At 41.6% G+C, this 21,310-nt stretch overlaps 1 protein-coding gene across 3 annotated transcripts in view; it reads right to left on the bottom strand.

The window, feature by feature from the left end:
* The window catches only part of rxraa (retinoid X receptor, alpha a), a 114,476-nt gene extending 94,008 nt beyond the window's left edge, over nucleotides 1-20,468 (bottom strand). For 2 of the 3 annotated variants that reach the window (XM_073478002.1, XM_073478003.1), the window contains exon 1: nucleotides 20,134-20,253. In XM_073478002.1, coding sequence (XP_073334103.1) covers nucleotides 20,134-20,161 — 28 coding nt within the window. In that variant the 5' untranslated portion in view covers nucleotides 20,162-20,253. Of the gene's footprint in view, nucleotides 1-20,133 lie in introns of all 3 variants that reach the window. The other variant, XR_012179896.1, reaches the window with a different exon arrangement.
* Nucleotides 20,469-21,310: the final 842 nt, after the last annotated feature.

A 21,310-nucleotide genomic window follows, 5' to 3' on the forward strand; every position in this document is an offset into this window, starting at 1 on the left:
TTTTTTAGATATAAATAAACTTAATGATCTTTGGGTAATTATGTACAACCCCCAAAATGGAAAAACAGCTGCTTTTTAAAAACCTGATTAAAGGAAAGCCACAGAGACAATTCATGGGAAACAGTGTGTTTGAGCCTGTTATGTGAAACATATTATTAATATGAAGTGGTACATAATTCAAAACCTGAAACAAAAACATCTGGAGCCGCAGCTGCTCTGCATGGGTGTGCACTCGAAACCAGAACAGCCATAAAAACACTGAAATTCATAATACAGCTGAATAAGAATTACACAAGACAGACCGCTTGTAGGACAGTTTTAAAAACTGGGATTAAGTGCACTCTTTGGCTAAAATGCCTCTTTAGGTTGGAGGCATTAAATATGAATGGGGGATTTTAAAACCAGTAATGTTGATTCCAGCCTGTTGACTGTAAAGCTCCATTAGAGAGTTGACTCCAGAAGGGAAAAATATTGAAATAATCGCGTCCAGGATTTCAAATCTGCAATAAATTGGTTGTAAAGTGCACACCTCCGATTCAGTATCGCCATGTGACATTGAGCCAGGCTGGAGTGGGAAACACTTGGACAGGAAAACGGTGCTTACAGAGCAAGTTTTGGAATGAAGAGTACTGGCCTGGATAATGAATGGAGACCACAGGGCTCTCTCACTGAGTAAACCTTCAAGTATCAGCATGTCAAGTCCCATATTAATGACATGGCTTAGGACTGCTGTACCTTGATAATGAGCTGGTTTTCATACTTTCACTTGACTCTTGAAAATAAATACACCTCGATTTGGCATCTAAGCTCCGAGCAAGACATTTGTGAAGGAAATTCAGCCAGGCATGACAGTGCTTCTATTGGTGCCAGTTTACATAAGACTACCCCTATGAAGGTCTTGTATATGGATCATAATTAGGTTATTTATTAGGTTGTAAACATTTTATAAAGAATAATAAACAATTCTAAACAAGATATACATATTTTTCATAAATCAATATGAGCTCAAGTTCCAGTTCCAGCTTACAGCTTGTTTATCTTACTAATGAGTTACTAACATTTATAACTGGCAAAAAGTAGCCTAATGTAAAGTGTAAAACACATCACTATCTATTAATACTTGGTGATGTCTTCTATACTTTACAATAAAGCTCCCTTTTGCCAGTTGTAAATAGCCAGTATATGATGAAGCTGACAGGTATGAATGCTGGCTGATGGAGAAGACAAAGCAAGCTAAGCAAGGGCATCACTTTGTGTTGAAAAGTGGTGGAGACATGAGGGCTATGATGAAAAAAACATTTTTGGTCTGGCAATATATGTAATCTTAGGCAATGTAAAAAGTGGACAAGAAATGGTGCATCAAAATTAATTTCTAGGTGCATGCTATTTATATAGCACATTTTTAACTAATTATGCTTTTAAAAAGTGGTGGGGACAAAATTGGTCATTTAAAAAATAGCTGGGGAAATTGACACCTATGAAGCCAAGTAACTAATAAGTGGTGGGGCTTGACAGTAGAGATAAATATGCACTCACAATTTGGCAAGCAACATGTCACTGTTGCCCTTTCATCTAATGTGTTACAACAGCTTCATAAAGATTTATAAAGTGTTAAAAACCTCATTAACTTATTACTAAATTAAATAAGTGAATTATAAACCACTTATAATTTTTTTGTTTTTGTTTTTTTTTGTTTTTCCATGGATTGTATTTATTTGGCCAGTATGTTAGAGGAGTAGAGAAATCCAGTTAAGACTGTTAGGTAAATTTCCATCCATAATTATGTTGTTTTAAAAAAATAAAGATTAACTTGTTTTTTTCCCCCCGAAACCTAACATCTGAGTTAGTTCAAGAAAAGCAAAGGCTTAATTGATCCAAAGGTCTTTAGCAAAGGCTTGAGAAGGTCCAAGCCTCAGCTCTGGCTAAGGACCTCAACTTGCTCTTTGGCTCTTTGTGCATGTTATGTAAAAATTATGAAATACGGCAAGGAGCCGGACCTTGCTGAGCCTTTAAAGTCAGCAGTAAAATAATGACTCTTAAATGGGCCGATCCTGCAAAAAGGTTCATGATAAAAGACTTTCATTAAATTTTATGAGTCTTCCCAAGAATAATCATTCTTGTATAATCATTTTTTCACCCCTAGAATGCCATTCAAGGAGGACTAATACTTAATGCAGCAGTGCAGCCACAAGCTGCAGGTATCAAACCTTGCATGTAGTGCTACTGTATGTATTTCATGGTGTGCTTTGTATTTGCACAAAGATATTTGCCTGTAAACCACTTGTTATACAGAGAGTAGCATGTATGGATACAAATATAAAATATGTAAAACTGCTGACGTGTGTACACTGCTCAGTGGGAGAGTGGGACAGCTGAGGCTGACTTTGGCTTGTTTTGGGTTACAGTATTATTCCAAAGCCTGAGTGATCTCTTGTGCTCTTCAGGAATGGATACATGCCACGCATTCCTAGAGGCGACCAAATCGTTACGCTTCAGACTGTGCCAAGCAGGCTGCAGCTGCTATGACGGACGTCCTTCTAGCTATTTACCTATCTACTTTACCATATATCCTGTGCTCATATCCAGATGCCATGTTTTGCAAAGTATTTTACTTGTTCATTCCCTCTTTTTTCTCTTTATAAGCATATGTGACAAAAATATCTTGTTGGAGATAATTTGCCTGGCTCTTCTAATCTTTCTGCAGGGCATGTCAAACTGAAGGTGGACGTAGCAAGTGGCACACACGCAAAGGTATGGAAGTACTCCTTAATGTAAACATATATAATAAATGTTTACCCTGCGGACTGGTTGGACTGGAGGATTTTTGACTCCCTTCTGAGTCACTTAAAGAATATTCCTTCAAATAGCCAGGAAAATAATCAGGTATTGAAAAAGATCTTGACTTGACGTTGATGTCAGACGTCACCATTTTGTAACACAAGTGACAGCTCTTCAGATTAGAGCAAAATCAGCCAAAGGCCCACATGTCACAGTGAGATGTGCAACACTTAGTTGAATAACATGTTATCTTCATATCCAACATTTTTGCATTGTATTTACTACATCAAGTCACAACAAGATTCATGACAAGAACACCACAACAAAAACTGTACTGGTACTAAAACAATTTAATCATTGTAATTGAAAGTCCATCTCTAATTCCATTACTTTATTATAAGCAGGGCTCGACAGTAATAGTTGCAGGTTGCCGCTGGTAATAATTTTGACAAATTGGCAACGAATTCTTGGCCTTTGGTTGCCATCAGGGACAACCACTTTTAATGTATAAAAAATAAGGACAGCCAAGAGCAAAATGTGCACCCCAAAATAAATAAATTGTTAATTTAATTGGTAATCGCTAAACAACATAATGAGGTAGTTACTGGTTACTGTAAATCTTAATTACGCAAAATAAAATGTGACTAGAAGTGGCAATATTTTTTTTGATTTTCAGCAACAGCAACCACTTTTAAAAGTTGGTGTTGAGTGGAGCTGCACCGATTGCAATTTTCATGGCTGATTCTGATTTCGATTTTCCTTCTTTCCAATTTATCTGACAGTATACACCAACATTTTTGTATGCTTTTTATGTTCATAATGAAACACTGACAATTAAATAATTCATTAAATTATTTTCTCCAAAACTGCACCAGGTCACAGGACCTTCTCTCACTCAAACAGATGTCAAAATAAACTACTTGGATTCACACAGCGTAAACTGATATATCTGGGACTCTTACTGTGAAAGGTAACATGAAGAAATCTCTCTGTATGCGCTGCAGATGACATGTGAGCAGAATTAAAATAAAAATAAAAGCCAGTCATGCTGAAAACCCGCCAAATTTGGTCCCTGGCTGATTAATCAGTGCATCTCCAGTTCTGAGCCATGTATAAGATTCATATTATTGACTTGGACAAGGTTGGATTCAAATCGCAGGAAAAAACATGTACAGTTTACACCAACACATGAATAAACACACTGAAAAAGGATGTATGTGCTCACATGTCAAGGCTGCTGTCAGGAGCCTGAACAAAACCAAGAAGAGAGAAAACCTGAAGAAATAAATCTCTGAGATGCCTCGGTTTGCTGCTTAATGAAAACAGAAATAAACAGTGCTTGCAAAAGTAAAATCTGACCTGCTCAGTATTCATCAGTTGACATTTCAGTTATGCAGAAATGATTTGGCATAACTGTCTCGTGGGTAAAAATCTCAAGCAAGTCAAGGATGACGGGATGACTCATGACTAAAGTAATTCTGCTGTCACACCTGCAGTCATTCTGTGAGTGAGTGCATTTGATATCTTCATTTTTTAAACTGGTTTGTATTCAGTGCACCAACAAGGGCAAAGTTATTGGCCGCATAGTTACAAATATTAACACATCAGGAGAACTATGACAAATCCTTGGATCAGTCGTGAAAAGGGAACAAAAATAGAGCCAGCATGGGGGCTAACAATAGGGAGAAGAATAGAGAGGGAAAGAAGACAGGAAAAGGAGAGTGAAAGAGGAATAGAGGAAGAACAGAGAAATGCTTAATACAGTAGAGACTGTGGGAGAAAGACAGAGTGAGAAAGAGAATGAAAGAGAGAAACGGGCAGAGGGAGGCAGACAAAACTAGGTCAAGTCACATGACTGGGATCGACTGCAGGCAGGATTAAATATCCTACAGCATGTGGTCATTTACACAACAAATGTAGTTTTCATTTTATAAATTATTTCTCTTCCACGGGGGATGAGGCTCGGCACAGTGAGTGTGATGCTGCACTGTGTTCTGGTTGGAAGCGAGACTTTTTAGTGAGCACAAAAACAGAGCATTAAAGACATGAGCGAGCCCTTCCCTCTGAGACAGGAAACAAAGCGAGAGCCTGAGATAGCATGAAAATGATCATAACAGGAGGGAACGCCGGTTCCAGTATGTGATAGCTCCATTGTGACGAGCTAATGGGTAAATCATGCACTGTCCATTATCTTGAGTAAAAGCAAAGGAAAGGGGAAATGTTCAAAAACAAAGATGTCACATAGTTCAACTTCTGACAGTGTGCTGAAATATCTGGACAAGACGGCTGCATAACTATATTTTCTCATACGGATCTCACACGTGAAATGCACACATAATATAGTAAATAAATAAACGTTTAATGCAATGAGCTGAAGTCACTGCAGAGGTCTTCTTCAGATGTGCTAAATAGCCTTCAAAAACTTTACATTCTTCTTTCATTTAAAGCTCCACATGCTCCTCAGAGTTGCAACAGTATTCTGTAGCACTTTCAACTACATCAGTGGTCAAAATTAAAAGTTTTTAGTATAAAAAAGTCAGTAGTCAGTTTTAAAAAAAGTCTTTAGTTTAAATAGCTGAGGCTGTTGATGGTAAAAACTGACTGGTTTAATGTCAGTGCACTCAAAGCCTGACTGGGTGGAATATTAAATGAATGACTGAGAAGCACATACAGTATAATCCAGTGTGACATGTCATGAGATGCAAGAAGAAAAAATAATGCCACATTAGCCCCTCTCCCCTACCACCCAGTCTGCGCTATTGATAAAGGAAACTTTATCTGCCAATCAAGCAGAGGACTAAAGGCTAAACTGGTCATAAGCTCAGTCAATCCCCCACAGGCCAGTCTGTGGAATATCAATCATTCATTCACATCTGTGGTCAGCTGAGAGTGGGAGATGGACATGGGTGATTGTGAGAGAGAGCTGTGCACTGGACTGAAATCTGTCACTTGCTATTCATAATTTCACTAAGTGAACCCAAGTGAACCAATCAATGTGATGCAATGACACAGACGTCCCAGACCAACACGTGGCTCTTCTCTCCAATCAGTTTGACCCCAGGGCTTTCAGGGTCACGGGGCCCAGTACAGAGCATTTAGACCACTGTGTGTTAGAGTGCAGATCAACCAGGCAGCTGCCGCAGGGAAGATCAGAGCCACAGAGTTGGACAGCACTGAGGAAATGATGCACATTTGACCTTATATGACATGGTGCTTGTGTTTACATGACTGGACTGATGACAACTGCATGTGATTATGTCAAAGCATCATCAATGCCTGATCAGTTTCTAAAAAGCTTTAACGAATAGTTAAAGTTTGTATTATTAACTCAATAATATTGTTGATATGAAAATTCTGAGTCTGAATATCTTCTCCAAAACTATATAGTGCTCCTTTAATTCTTTAAACATAAACGAGTAATATGACTTAAGTTGTTGACTATGTGTATTAAGGTCTGCATCTTGTGCGTACAGTCCCCTAAATATGAGATTTATGACCATTTTCTTCCCTCAAATGTAAACAATCACTTGACTTTATTTGAGGCATTTATGAGGGAAAATAAGACATTATTTGGTTAAACATAAGAGATTTATTTGAAGTTTTACTGTGTAGAACTGGAGTGAGAGCACAAGCCTTCAGGCGTATTCCAAATCAAATGACTAGAGCAATGAGAATCAGCTTTATTTGGATACGGTCCGGGTCAAGAGGTGAGGCTCTTTCTGAGGGCTTGCAGTGCACTCCTGCTCCTGAAATGTCATCAATGACATCACTGCACGTCTACCTGCAGACGCCGCAAGATGCGATGAGCCAGCGAAGCATAAGGCTGCTCCAAAAATACTAAATCTGCCTTCTAGGGTAAAAACTCTTATCTCAAATAACAATTACTGACCAAGAGAGACAGACCGTCAGATCGGTTTAGGGCCGAGCAATGGTGCGCCTTCTCAAAAAGTAGGGTCCAAAACAGCAAAGTTAATTTGGATCAAGGGACGGGCAAGTGGACGAGCCAGAGCAAGGTCATTCTGCAGGGCCGCACAGAGATGTCTGCATACACAACAACCTACAGGCAAAGGGAATCATCTTCCCAGTGCAGTCCAGTGGATATGTTGTGTGTGTTGCATTGGCCTCTGGCTCTCAGATTCACATTTTAAAGGAAACAAGACCCTCACTGTCATCACGTGATGTTAGGACAAAGCCTGGCAGTGAGATTCCACTTTCTAAGAATGCCAACATTAATAATACTGCATGTATCAAACTGTGCCCATGTCCATCCGTACAGAGCTGAACTAATTAATTGATTAGTTGACGGACAGAAAATTAATCATCTATTTTTATTATCAAATAATGCTTAACGTTTTCATCCGTGTCCGTTTGTCTGCTTGTTTGTTAGTTGGTTGGTTTGCCAGCATGAATAGATGAAATGACCTTGAATGAATATACTAAACAGATTTCCATGAAACTTGGATTGAGGATAGGTCTCTGCCCAGAATAGACCCAATCAACTTTTTGGTGCAGATTCGGATAGAGGTGGATCCAAGAATGTTTTTTTACCTCTGGAAAAAAAATATAATGCCCATTTTCTTCTAAATAATTAAGCAATTAATAGAAAAAACTGACAGCCTCAGAAACTGATTATGAAAATAATCACATCAGTTGCAGCCTTAATTTCCACTTTGATTATCTTTTGCTGTGTTTTAGCTAAAATGTCCCAATTAAGTCCCATTGAGATCAACAACAACACAAAAATAAACAACAAGGAGAGGATACTCACTATGATATATGCACAGAATAACTTAGAAATACTGAGAGACCTAGGCATGTAGCAACCTTCTCAAGTGTTAGTTTCCTTTTTTGTTCTTTAAAAAAAATTTTTTTTTTCTTTTTTTCTAAAAAAAAAGGAGCAGATTTGGTTTACACTGTTTTTCAACAGGAATTTGTTTTCATTCCTACACAGTAAGAAATACCAGCTAATTGAAAGAGAAAATGGGGAGATTATGCAAGTAAAGTACTAATGGTACACCAGATCATAAAAAATTAAGTTAGACTTTTGTGTTTCTGCTGCAAACAACTGACGGATGGATTTTTCCATTATAATTATCTGAATATTGTATTAAATATTATATAAATATTTTTATGTGAATAAAATAAAGAAATAACTACCCTTTTTTTACATGCCAGCACCTAAAGATATCTGCACAAATACCAGCACAGATCGACATACAGATAAACAGACTAACATTGCTCTGCATATACACAATCTGACACCACACACACACGTACGCATGCACACACACACACACACACACACACACACACACACACACACTCACACACACACACACACACACACACACACACACACACACACACACACACACACACACACACACACAGTGGACTGTATCATCAACATCAGCATTCCTAGAAAGGAGTGCAAGTTGTCAGTTCAGCCAGGCAGAAAGATGTAGGCCAACTGCAGAGCAACATGGGGAAAAAAATCAGCTCAGTGTATTCGTAGAAAAAGAGCTGATTGACCAACTGAAACATGTTTGCTTCCTCGCTCAGTAACCACATAATGAAGGAAACCAGACTATAAACTAGTGAATGGTAGTATTTTTGCTTGATAAATAATTCAAATGTTCAATCGATTTTCAGTTAATTTCCTCATCAATTCACTTCTGAAAACACTGTGTTCTTCCTCCCTGTTTCACTCGTTCAATGTCATCTATATCCCCTTCTCACTATGTCCTCCCCCCTCCTCCCATCTCTCTCGACCCATCCTCCTTCCCTTCTCTCACTTTCTCCCTCTGATCACTGCCCTTCTCCTGCCTGTGCGTGCTGTAGCTCTCAGGGGGGCCCCAGCATCAGTGAGCCCATCAGAGTTAGACCGTGATGCATCTCTTTTGATCAGCGCAGTCGCCACATTAGCATGTACCTCTGCGCTCTCCCGCTCTCCCCTCCGCTCTGAGTAAGTTACCTGCCTGTCAGCACCGCCGACCCACGAGGAGCCTCGCCCAGGTAAGACAGAAGGCGCTCGCAGCTTGTCTGAATCTTAATCGCTAATGAACGCTCTGCTGATGAGAGGGGAGCTTGTGATCTCACCGCAGAGACGGACAGAAAGCCACGCCGTGTATCTCTTACGTACTGTAAGGGCAAATCGACTGAAGGTGTTGATTCAATATTGAGGCTTTCTTGTCCCTCCTGGGATTTGATAGCTCAAAGGGAGGCTCATGAACACACAATGACAACAAACTAATACATCAATAAAGCCACATTTGTTTTTGAAATAACACAAAGGCAGCCAGTTTGTGCGGTGGCTCTGTCATGCTATACCAGAAAGGTCTGGTAAAAACAAAAACAAAGAGGTTATTTTTCATGCTAGGACTTAAAGTTTACTGTCTGTAGAAAGTAGAGGCATTCTTTTACTTTCTTCTTTTTTTGCTGTTTTTACGAGGGGCTGTGTTTGGCCCAGGACTTGCTGAGGTCTGGGTCCACAGCCGGGTGCCCTCTCACTTCTGTGCCACTTAATTAGCCCGGCCCTAGCACAAAGGGGAGTTGGTCACATGGGCCCAATTTGGCCCACTATAAAGTCTGCAAGGGCTCAACGTGCATTACTACGGGAGTATTTACGTGCCTGCTGCACCAAGGTAAGAGACTTTGAAGATGCAGAAAACAGGACGTAGAAGAAGAAGTGAAAAGACGGGGGGAAGAAAATATCACTGAAATGAAAGGAGGGGACCCTTAAATTCCAGGGAATTTTTCCAGATGTTGCACAAATATTCTGCTGAGGCAATCCAGATGTGCTCACTCTGTTTATTCCCTCCTTCGGCTCGCTGTTCCAACGACTTCTCTTTCTTCTCTTTTACCCCCTCTTTCTCTTTCTACAAGCCCTCTACCCTTCCCTCCTTCAAGCAGCCCACATCAGTGTTCCCTGATAGTGCCTTTTAAGTGAGGGCTTTAATAGCCCCCAGGGCACCTTAGCATCCACTAGGATCCTGTAATAAACATCCACTCTCATTCTCTACAGCACATCTGTGTGTGTGAGAGAGAGTGTGTGAGTGTGTGAGTGTGTGTGTGTGTGTTGGCGAGAGGGAGATTAGGTGCCTTGTTTTATCGCTCTTTGGATCAATTAACAATTAACTCTGTTACTAACAATAGCAGCACTGATGCGACGAGAGGGGGAAAAAAGCCACGCGTTGAGTGAAGCAAGACCTAAATAACAACAACATGCTTCCTGCTTCCTCTTGTGAACCTCCACACTTATCCAGTTTTGTTTTCCCCTCATTTATGTCTCCCTTCTCCTCACCTCCATCCAAACGCTGTCATGTCTGCTGAGGCTGCTCCTCTCCCACAGAGCGTGACCCAGCCACAACCCCTGACCTTCCTCTCCCAGACAGCACACTGATTCTCAGCTGCTCAACTCCACGCTGCTTCAGAAACAACACTTCATGAATCAGAGTGTCAGGGACTCCACCCAGCTACCACCACTACCGGTTGAGAACATACATGTAGTAGCATCAGCCATCATCATCACGCACATGGCACATAAAAGTGTACATGTGCAGGCTTGTACAGGCTCACACATGTGCATGCCCAAGCAGACACACATGCCCTTTCTGATACCTTAAATACATCCAAATGTGCTTACTTGTACTCAAATGATTTGTCAGTGAATCATTCAACGGATTAGCAGACTAACAATCAACAACAGTTTTTGATAACTGGAAAATTGTTTATTTAATTTATCAAGCAAAAATGCTCAGACTCTGGTTCAAGCTTCTCAAATGTTTCTCCAATTCCCTGTTTTGTGTGTTGGATGAAGCAACCCAATCGTCAATATAACATTTGGTTAGGGTGAACCCACTCCCTCTGTAGATATAAAAGGCTAATTTTAAGGCAACAAAAACACAATGATTCATAGTTTCATTCTCATAATTAAGAATATTATATTCCATTTATGCCCCTAAATCCTGCACACTGGACCTTTAATCAATAATGAAAGTAACTGTTAGGTGCAGCCCTAATGTAAGTCTACACACACACACACACACACACACAAATACATAAATCTACACAGCTGCAAACAGTCCTGCCAATAACGATCTCAACGCTCAGATCTGTCCTGTTTAATCTGCAGCCGTCTCCTGTTTCCCCATTCTGGGCTGCAACAGAAGAAAGCATCCTAAAATGTGACACTTGAACTTGTCAGAGCCGTTTGTGCAGGCTACTGTCAGCACTTTGGTATGTAGAACGCTGATGACAAAGACATGGCCAGCGCCTGCCTGTCTCTGTCTGTCAAGCAAACCTGGTTGCTCAACTTTCTTCTCCGTATTAGCACAAACAGCAGATACATAGCAGGCAGGGTCACGTCTGCACTGGATTTCTAAATTCATTATGTTTGGGACTGCAGTGATACAAAGCCATGTACATAATCCATTTACATGACTCAGAGAACATTTTCCATGGCGGCACGATTTGAAGGTTTTCTCAGTCTAATAAACAGGTTAGCAAATTCTATAGCAAAATTTGAGAGTATTCAACTCAGTCCCCACTTGATTAGCTTTCTGTATTCATTCAGTCTTACTCTCAATGACTAAGTAGTGATGTTCAGTTACAAAAACATACCCTGCGTTCTGGTGTTACCAAGGTCAAAATGGCTTTATATTGGTTCCCTTTTTACATGTGTTTAATTGTTGTCTTACACTATGTTGCCTCATTGTTCTGTATTACAAGGCTTTTCTGTTTAATTTTACTGCAAACCCCGTCTGCAAAGCAAATTTCCCTTTTGGGCCAATAAAATGTTGTAACTCGAATAGATTGAATGTTGTGGGCAGAGGAAGGGAGGGACCGGCCATTTAAGCGCCCTCAACTAAACGTCACTCAATGTCAAGCAGCAGGAGTAGAAACTGTTTCATTTGAGTTGTTTACATTGCACTTCGAGGTGGAATGACAAGTACAGCGTGTTCGTCTGTCAATATTAAGAGTGAGGTTCCGTAATGCCAGTGTTGTTTTTCCAGATAGACAGCCCCTCCTCCTCCATCCTTAACACCCTTCCACCTTCCTGCCGTTGAGAACATTCCTGAAACCAGACGGCCAAAGCAAGGTGTCTAACCATAGGTGACAAAGCCCTCCAGACCGTCTGTATGTGTGCACGTGCATACAGGTGAATGTGTGTGTTTGTGTGTGCGTGTGTGTGTGTTAAGGCCACAGTCTGGGCAGATGTATGAACATGCTAGATCTGCAGGCGTAAACAAAGAGTTAATCACTCTTTTCTCGACTGCAGGCGGACGAAAAACCCACAGAGGAACCCTGTTATCTCACATATCATCGTTTCTTTCTCGTCTTTTGCATGCATAGTAATTTGTGAAAATAACATGAATGTTACAACCCGTGAAGCAGGTTCTGATTTATGCTTTGTATCCAGTTCTCAGATGACCTGTGTCAATACTTGTGTGTCTGCTAACGCCCCTCGGTATCCTTCAACTCATCAGTTATCCAGACTGTTTGGTAGCTCCTGTAATGGATCTTCTGTTTATCATAATTGCAGTCGCAGCCTCTAATCTTACAGACCAGAATCCTTTTGTTTCAGCGTGACAAGGACATGAAAGTCGTAGAAAACTTTCCAATGCAATATATCTCAAGATTTTTCTCTTTTAGGATCTGGAAATACTTGTTTATACAGTTCAAGCTATCCTCAATCCCTGCGAGGCTGACTCCGAGGTTGGGAAAAGGGGAAGAACCTCAAAAATCAAGCGAGGCAAGAACTCTTATGTTGCACTAGACTAAAGGACAGAGGCTAATGCAAATATGGAAAGCTGAAGTCCAAGAAACAGGGGGGGGCTTTAAAGCTGTGCAAACATGCACCGAACACTAGGGCTGCCCAAAATATTGGGACTTTATTTGGGCTCCAAGTCTTCTGTGACAATTACCTGCAAATTTTTCAAAAGAATATTCATTGAGGGGAATCCTGTAGGCAATGACTTCAGGCATTTTCGGTGGTATTTCTGGGAAACCTTGCAGATTGTCATTGCGACTTTTTGCCGTTTCGACACACACCTGGGTTCGCTCACCGGAGCAGCTCTTTCAGTGCTGATAAGCTATTACTGGTGACGTGTAACCAATCAGATTTTGCTTTGGACAGGAGGTTGCATACTGATTTGGAGTTCGATTACCATGGCAACTGTAGAAGCTTCAAAGCTTTTGGTCAGCCCTACTGAACACAAAAGTCACTATAGAAACAGGAACATGATAACAGGTAGCAAGAGTATGAGTGTTATTATGAGAAATGTGATTTTTCTGCAGTTATGATTAATGGCTAGCGCATTCATCAATAGCCCAGCTAATGGGGACATTCATTATTGAATGAATATCGACTGATTGCTTCTAGCCAAACAAAGAGTACCCAATATTACATTGAGTATTACATTTGTCAGGTAAACACAAACACTGTTCATGACATAACTAGCATGTTAGCCTACTTGTTCTCAACAAGTGAGAGTAGCAATGGCAGGTTGCTGTACAGCATCATACTGTCAAAGGGAAGGGCAGTACTCACAAGTATTTCCAAGTGCTTTAATTGGCCCTTGTAGGGAAACGCAAATTTTGCCTTAAATTTAAAATCAAATCCTAATAAAGGCAATTCACAAAGCATCTTAGCCAGAACTCCTGAGGTGAGGAACTGTTTAAAGAAGGGGAAGTGGAGCTAAGGAGCTTCTTAAGCAGAGGAGAAAATAGCTGCAGGAAGTCGATGAAGGAGAAAGTTTTACAAAACATGAAGAGGAGCGACAGAATCACAGTTGTGTTTGCACTACTCATCCAATGAATCAACACTATAATGACGTTAATGATATTTTACAACTTCGGATAACAGGTTCTTCTGGCCAATACTTGGATTATTATCATATCTGCTGCTCACCTTGAAAGTTGTCGCATATAAAAACACAACCTTAGAAAACTGAGTCATTGGCTATTATAAGCTGCTTGTGTTTTGTGCCCACAGGCCACTGTACTTATTCTGTCAAAGTCTAATCTAAACTACGTCTGTTCCCAAATAAGTTATTTTTCTAGGTATGAAAGCCTTTCTGTGTGTTCAAAGTGAGTGCAGGTCTTTCTCTCAAAGGAATAAAGAAGGCTGGATATCAACTCTGAGTCGGGATAGGTCTCAATTTTGGCAGCATGAGGCGGGCTCATTGGGGTCAAATCTCATTTTCATGCCAGTACAAACCTCCACCTGACTGGGGAAAGAAAAATGAGGGATATCGTTAGTTTTGGGTGTACTTGGCAAATTGCTATGTTTTTGAAATCTTTTTTCTTCTACAAATATGAAAACAGTCGAGACTGACTTAACATTCACAATAATGATAATTCTATTAATTACAGAGTGCAATCGACAGCATGAGTAGATACACTCTCTGTCTAGCTCTCTCCAAACTGCTTTCTTTTTGATAAAGTGCTCACGTAACAGTGGTATTAATGGAAAAGTTCACTCATATCTGCTCATCGACATTGATTAGATCTTTTTTAAGCCAACATCTTCACTGTAGCTGCAATTTTGGGTGAACTTTTACTTTAATTTGATGATTTTTGCTAATTCATCTGATATGCAGTCAAGATATGCATTTGTTAATAACGTTCACCCTCAGCTTTCAGAACTGCTGCCTCCTGCTTACACCCAAACACCCACCCACTCACTCGCACACAGTCACACATGCACACACAGAACATAACCAAGGTGTTTTGCATGCAGTGGGATTTCCGTGGCCCTGTGCCCAGCAGTGCGTGGAAGCCCCACCCCCCCGGCATCTGGAAAGGTGACAGACAAACATAACGGCTGCGGCTGGTGGTAATGGTGGTGGTGAGGAGGGAGGGAGGAAGGCGTGAGGCACACTGGGACACCTCCTCTCGCTCCCTGTGACCTCAGAAAAGGAACTGTAGTGGAGCCGTGAGAGACACAGTCTTAATTACCCCGCTCTGTTTCTGCTGCAGCGGCGAGTGTTTACATGTACATACGCACAGAAACACGCTTTGTGTTTTGACTCTGTGTGTGTGCGTGTGTGTGTGTGTGAAAGACAGGGTGAGTGCGGTGTATACACCTGAATATACAGTATTAGAAAAACAAGCTCACAGTTGGAGTCCACAATCTTATTCTTTTCTTTCTCTGAGGAGTGCGCAGACATCAAACGCATCATCCCAGCTTTTGATCATGTTACACACTGATGATATCGCAACCACTGTAACAGATACACGTTATTACAGCACGTACAGTAGAGCAATGAGCCACTGTGGTTTAATCTCACTTTGTGACCTAACGTCTGGATGCCGAAAATAAAATTCTTATTCACCCCTGCTGCATTGTTCTACACGGCTAATTTAAAGTGAAATAAATCAACAGTTTTTTCATCTTCGGTTCTCATTGGGGCCAATTATAATTAATGTGGGAAAAAAATGTGGGCACAAGGAAATATAATGACATGAAGGAGCATAACATATCTAGGATTCACTCGATTCGTCATGCCTCTCCAGCGAATACCCATCAAAGCTTATGTGCTCATAACTTAATTACAAAACACATCAGAACCGCCAAACAGCCGAGATATTTTCAAGCATTACCCCGATCATAGAAGAAGAGTCGACAGTTGTTTATTATTATTGAAAACATGCCAACTTGAGGATTGCGGAGGAGTGGAAAGGGTAGTTAGACTCTGACAGTTACTGTATTTTTTTTTTTTATCTCATAGCAGGGTTTAATAGCACGACTACAACATGCTGGTTTTCTTCTTTCCTCTTCTTTCTTAGTCATAACGTTTCTTTCTGTCTCAGTTTCTCTCATCTTCCTCGGCCCCTCACTACATCCTCTGCGACGCTGAACACTCTGGCATAGCTCTGGCTTGAATAGGGCAAACCGACCTTCCTCTCAATGCGAATTATGAGTGTGATCTGGTCAATTCCCCACAGAGACTACGTTTCCACTTCAAAAGAGTGGCTGTACGCACCCTGAATACCGCCGGCCTGCAGCAGAGCCATTCAGACACTCAGGAGGAACTGCAATAAACCCTAATGGTGCTCCAACACAACCAAGCTTCTGCAAATGCAAACTGTGAGTGTAAATTACAGCCGGTTATCATTTAAAGGCATCTAACAAGCAAAGATGTCAATCAGTGTGTGGTTCTGGCTTTTAAAAAGTGAGGGTTTCCTGCTTTTCTGTGTTTTTTTCTGAGAATTGGGTTTCGAATATATCAAGTATACTGAAGATGTCACCTACAGGAACTTGTGAAGGCCACTTTTCACTATTTTATGAACTACAATTAGACTAATCCTTCACGAAAACCACAAACTTTGAGGTAGAGGACATGGAGATATTAACAAAGCATAGAAAAAAAAGGAAAGAAACAAAGACAGATTGATAAAACAAATGCATAAAGAAAGAAGAAAGAAACAACTACAAGCTACTGTCTTTAAACACTTTAAACAACAGATTGAACGCCAAAGGCAAATTCCTGAAATGATCGAGCGCACGAGGAGCAAAGGTCAAGGCTTGAGGTGCAAAGTTCAGTAGCGGCCGTTATCAATAAAGACCTCCTGCGAGCGAGGAGCTCCTCACACAAATAATTAACGAGCCTGTGAGTCATTCTGCGATTCGTGCATCAAGAAGCCTCCCAGCACTTTCTGATTTGTACTATGTTTGGAACATAAACAAGTGTGGGCTGCAGAGGAGAGAGCATGACAGGCTAAAATATGCCCCATTTCATCTGAGGCCAACTCTTAATGCTCTATACCGATCAGAAGAGATATTCCATAAGGAAAAAAAGAGAATACTGGTCTACACTGCATGGCAGTTGTGCTGTAATTATAAAAAACAAACTCTTGCTGTGTTCATAATTGGAACGTAAATCTTTTCTCTTCTACTTACAGTTTGGTTTGTATGTTGGCAGGGGTGAAGGGTGGGAAAGTGGAGGGTGGGCACATAGGAGGCGAGCAAGTTTTCTTTGATTTGCTTGAGTTAAAGGCCTCGTGGGTGAGCTCGGGAGAGGGAAAAAAGGAGAAAGGAGAGGGAGAGAGAGAGCTGTCACTTTAAGCCATTAAGTCTTGCTATAAAACTCCTCCAATAAAAATGACAGCTGCAGCCCCCTTTTCTCAAAAGGGGAGCAAAAGCATCACATCAGGAACACAAAACTGGACGGCCATAAAAGACAAACTTGGCCAAATGCTTTTGGCGGTGTAGTTCCACCAGTCCACTCCCACCACACACACACACACACACACACACACACACACACACACACACACACACACACACACACACACACACACACACACACACACACACACACACACACACACACACACACACACACACACACCTACCTACCTCCCGGCAGACACATACCCTCTCCCTGTATTACCTTTGTTCCTGAGTTACAGCCAGAAAAGGAATGTCAGTCTCTCTCTCCCCACACGCACACCAGCGTGAATCTCACTTTGTCATCAAAGACCATGAACTTCATTGATTTTGGAAGTGAGTGTCTGTGAGTGTGTGTGCCGGGGGTCCCTTATGTTCGAATTAAAGAAAAACAACACACCCATCTTTTGCAGGTGGTAAAACAGGAGTGAGCAATCACTTTTTGATAGTGTTAAATCAATTGTGGTCTGTCAAAAGAGGAAGTTTTGTTTCAAAGAGCTTTAATGCTCATCTCAGTTCAGCAAATTCCTATTAAGATAAGTGATTGGGTGTGAACAATTCTCATCATTTGAAAGGGGCTATGTCGGACTTCTGTCTTGTGTAAGAAGCTGGTCATTTGTTTATGTTGGCGGACTTTGTTTCTAAAACTTTAGCTACTGTTGCTCTCCGTTAGCGGAGCGGATAGAGGCACAGAAACGAGGCACTCGAGGACGTGCATTAAGTCACATCCTTTGGACGGCTGCGGAAAATCAGACCTCAGTCAGTCACAAAAAGAAAAAAACACAGTCCAGCAGCATTAAACCACTCAAACAAATCATTCACAGGCGTGTATAGGCAACCGAAACGCTACGTTACAATCGTCATTTAATTGCCAAAATTTGTCCCTGAAGGCTTTAAATGTGAACAACATACTGCGCCACACAATCTCCTCTCAGACCCCAAATTTGGATGCAGAAAACTCAATAAAACCAGATATGTGCAACTACATTGAAGGGAAACTACTTAGCTGCTGACATATTTGCCACAAAACAATCAACCAAACAGAAAATCAATACCTACAGATCACTTAACTTACAGGAAAAGGCTTTTCACCTCAGTCACTGTTAAAAACTCTCCTTTGCTTTCACAGCCATGTTGTTTAAATCACTGACAGACTGTCATGATCAGCCTCATACTGCTCTGACAAAAAAGGACACGTTCTCCTCTCAATGTCATCCCTTCAGTCTTCACAGCTTAATGTCAGATATGGAGGGAGGCTGCTTGATGGTGGTGGGATCAGGCAGCACATCAGCATACAGTGCTGTGAAAACGGTGCCAAAGGGGCGATGTCGTCATCACAGCCAACAACCGATCTATAATTGTGAAATGCACTGGCTGTCATTTCAAACAGTTGCATGTCAGAATTTCTAATGCGGCTCGACAGATAATTACACTGAGTAAGCGGCTAATCGATACGTTCAAGGACTTCGCAGATAGCGGCGTCCTTGAAGTGGCCAATTAACAATCGGCGCTCAAGTGGACCTTTGATGGAGCAAGTTTAAATATAAATGGTGATTTCAGCACCGACAGATTAGGACTATAGGCGATGAAAAAGATGCTGATACAGCACTAAGAAAAGATGAGATCCAATCCTACTGGATAAAGTGTCCCTCCTCATTTAAACAACTGAGTGTTGAGCCTTACAGCAACCACAGAGGCTGCCTGTACGCTGTCAAGTGTCTGTAAGGGCTGCTCTGGTGTACATTCAGGCAGACTGAAACTTGAATCACTTTCAGCACGGACACACAATACGGTGCACCTGTAATAACAGCCTGTCAGTGTTACACACTGGCAGTTTAGAGTATTTTCGGGAAGCCACATAAAGGGCGTTGTGGTGACAGTGTCAGCGAGCAGGGGCCCGGCCCGGCGTCTCAGAAGTCCCCCTGAATCTCCTCGGTGCATCCAGGCAGCTGGTGATACGTGTCGAGGTGTAACGTGACGCCCTCATGAAAGAGCAGCAGACACAATAAGAGAGGGGCTCGCCTACAGGTCGGAGCTGTATCTCTGCTGCAGGGGACAAGGGTCCGCTCTGTTCACTTTGACCAAACTTACAGTAGCCTGGAGCATTAATAATTTACAGTGCGGTGTGCTTTTAGTGTGTGAACATGTGTGTTTAAACTGGGAATTCAAAGAATCAGTAAAGATTGATGGTTGGGATTCACAAACTAAATTATTTTTGAACTTCAAACATGTCTTGTGTTACTATTTAAATGCTGAAAGTTGCCACTCTTCCTGCACAAAAACACACACAGTGCCGGATTCAGTACCTTTTCCTAAGTGATCCTAGTTCATACCTCAGAAATGTCATACAGGGACCCTTGGTGCAGTGATCCCCACACCTGTGTCACCTGTAGCCGATGTGAAGCTCGCACTTAACACCACATGAGCACGGTTTTGAGACACAGACCTTGCCGGCAAAAGGCTCGAGAGGAGTGTCAAGTTTAAAGCAGACGATTTGTCTGCTGCTCGGGCTCATCTTCGAGCCAAAAGCTACAAATTCAAAGTCAAACGGAAGCCCAATTTAGCCGTGAGTTAAACCCGAGTCACGTGAAGAACAACACAAAAGCTCAACTTATTAGCAGACAACACACGGGCTAGCTTAAAAAACACACGGCACATGCTGAAAAAGAAAAAAGAAGCTGCTCGTTCGAGTTCAAATAACTTAAACTGTTTATTAAACATATTTAACTTTTTTTAGTCATACGTGTTCACTCGCGTGGCAAAGTATAACCTTCACCTCGGTTTAGCACTTTTCCTCACGACGTGCGTTAAAAATAAAGTTTTAAGCTAGGTGTTTATCGTTAGCTAATGTTAAACAGTCAGGTATGAGCGCGGCTTTATCTCTAAAGCGAGATGTCACTCCGTATCAGAGCGAGATGTCATCAGCTCAGACAGCAGCGTCAGACCCGAAGCATGCAGGAGGTATGTGTGGTTTTATTTTTAGTTGAAAATATGACTAAATGTTCTTTAAATCAAAGAAGACAACGTCCAGAGCTCCTGACGTGTTGATGCATCTGTCAGAAGAGAGAAAGAAAAGCAGCGACAGGACACGTTTCGCACCAACCTGCCGGTGAAAGTCCGTTAAAAACCCTCACGTTTTTTAACACTGCGAGGCTTTGTCATCAAACAAACAAACTCACCCAATGATAAGAATGGTTTGGTTTCCATGTCTGTCTGGTAGGTTAGCTCATGCCAGCTGAGACGACCGCGTTCGGGGAGTTTTTCCACAGGCTCGAGCAGACCGGACCAGACCAGGTCGCCGCCGCTGCTGCTGCTGCTGCTTCTTCTTCTCCTGCCGCCGCTGGGGTCCTCTTCAAGTGGACGGGACTCGGCTCGAAGCGGTAAAAAAAAAAAAAAAAGTGACAGGTCGATGTGTGATAGTCTCGGAAGATAACCTAATGTTTCTGCCTCTGTTTGCTCACTCAGCTGCTGCGCTCACACTCCTCTCCTCTCCCTCTCGTGCTCGCCGTACAACAACTCCAACTACTGGATCTGCACTGCAAAAGGGACCTGTGCAGGGGGTACTCCCACCAACGTAGGCCGAGCTGCAGCGACGCCGCAGACAGAAGCGGAGAAAAGAGAGAAAGAAACGGGAGCCCTTATCGTGAACTTTTTTAAATTAACAGCACAATGGGAAAGGAAAACAAGCACTGCGTTTCATCGCAGATGTGAAGAAGAGTGCAGATTTCCTCCAGGTAGAGTTTTTTTTTTTCCAAATCACGCGGAGCCCCTTTCAGCTGAGCAGCAGCTACTTCTTCTTTTCACTGCTTATCTGCTGTTATTGTAACCTGGTCACATCTGTTGAACCAGGGCTGTTGGCTCGGTAGATGGATGTTTCAACTGCATCTGCAATTAGCCTATCTCTCTCTCTCTCTCCCTCAAGAATCTGCAACAACACAAATAAGATAAAATAAACACTTTGTCTGAAAGCATTTTATCGGTCTGTGTCTAGAAGAATGGACCGGTGAGCCATTAAAGGTGCACTATGTCTATATATATTATATATATGGGTTATGTTTTTTACATAACTGAATAAACAAGCTGTTCTCAGAGGAAAATAAGGTCCCCAGAACACTGGTTGAAGCTAGAAAGTAAAGCATGAAATTGTGTTGTCCTTTCAGGTCACTTTGTTTATTCAGTCATGAAAACGAGGAGACAAAAATCAGTCAATGTAGATCCTTAATTTCTTCCCCAAAACTACTAACAGTCTGTCTCTGTCGTGCCACCGTGCTCTTTTCTAAAGCAACAGGCTCGATTTTTAAAAAATCATTAAAGGATAAGTTCACCCAAAAATGAAAATGTTGTCATCATCTACTC

The sequence above is a fragment of the Pagrus major genome, chromosome 12, assembly GCF_040436345.1.
Source record: "Pagrus major chromosome 12, Pma_NU_1.0".
In the NCBI taxonomy this organism is placed as follows: Eukaryota; Metazoa; Chordata; class Actinopteri; order Spariformes; family Sparidae; genus Pagrus; species Pagrus major.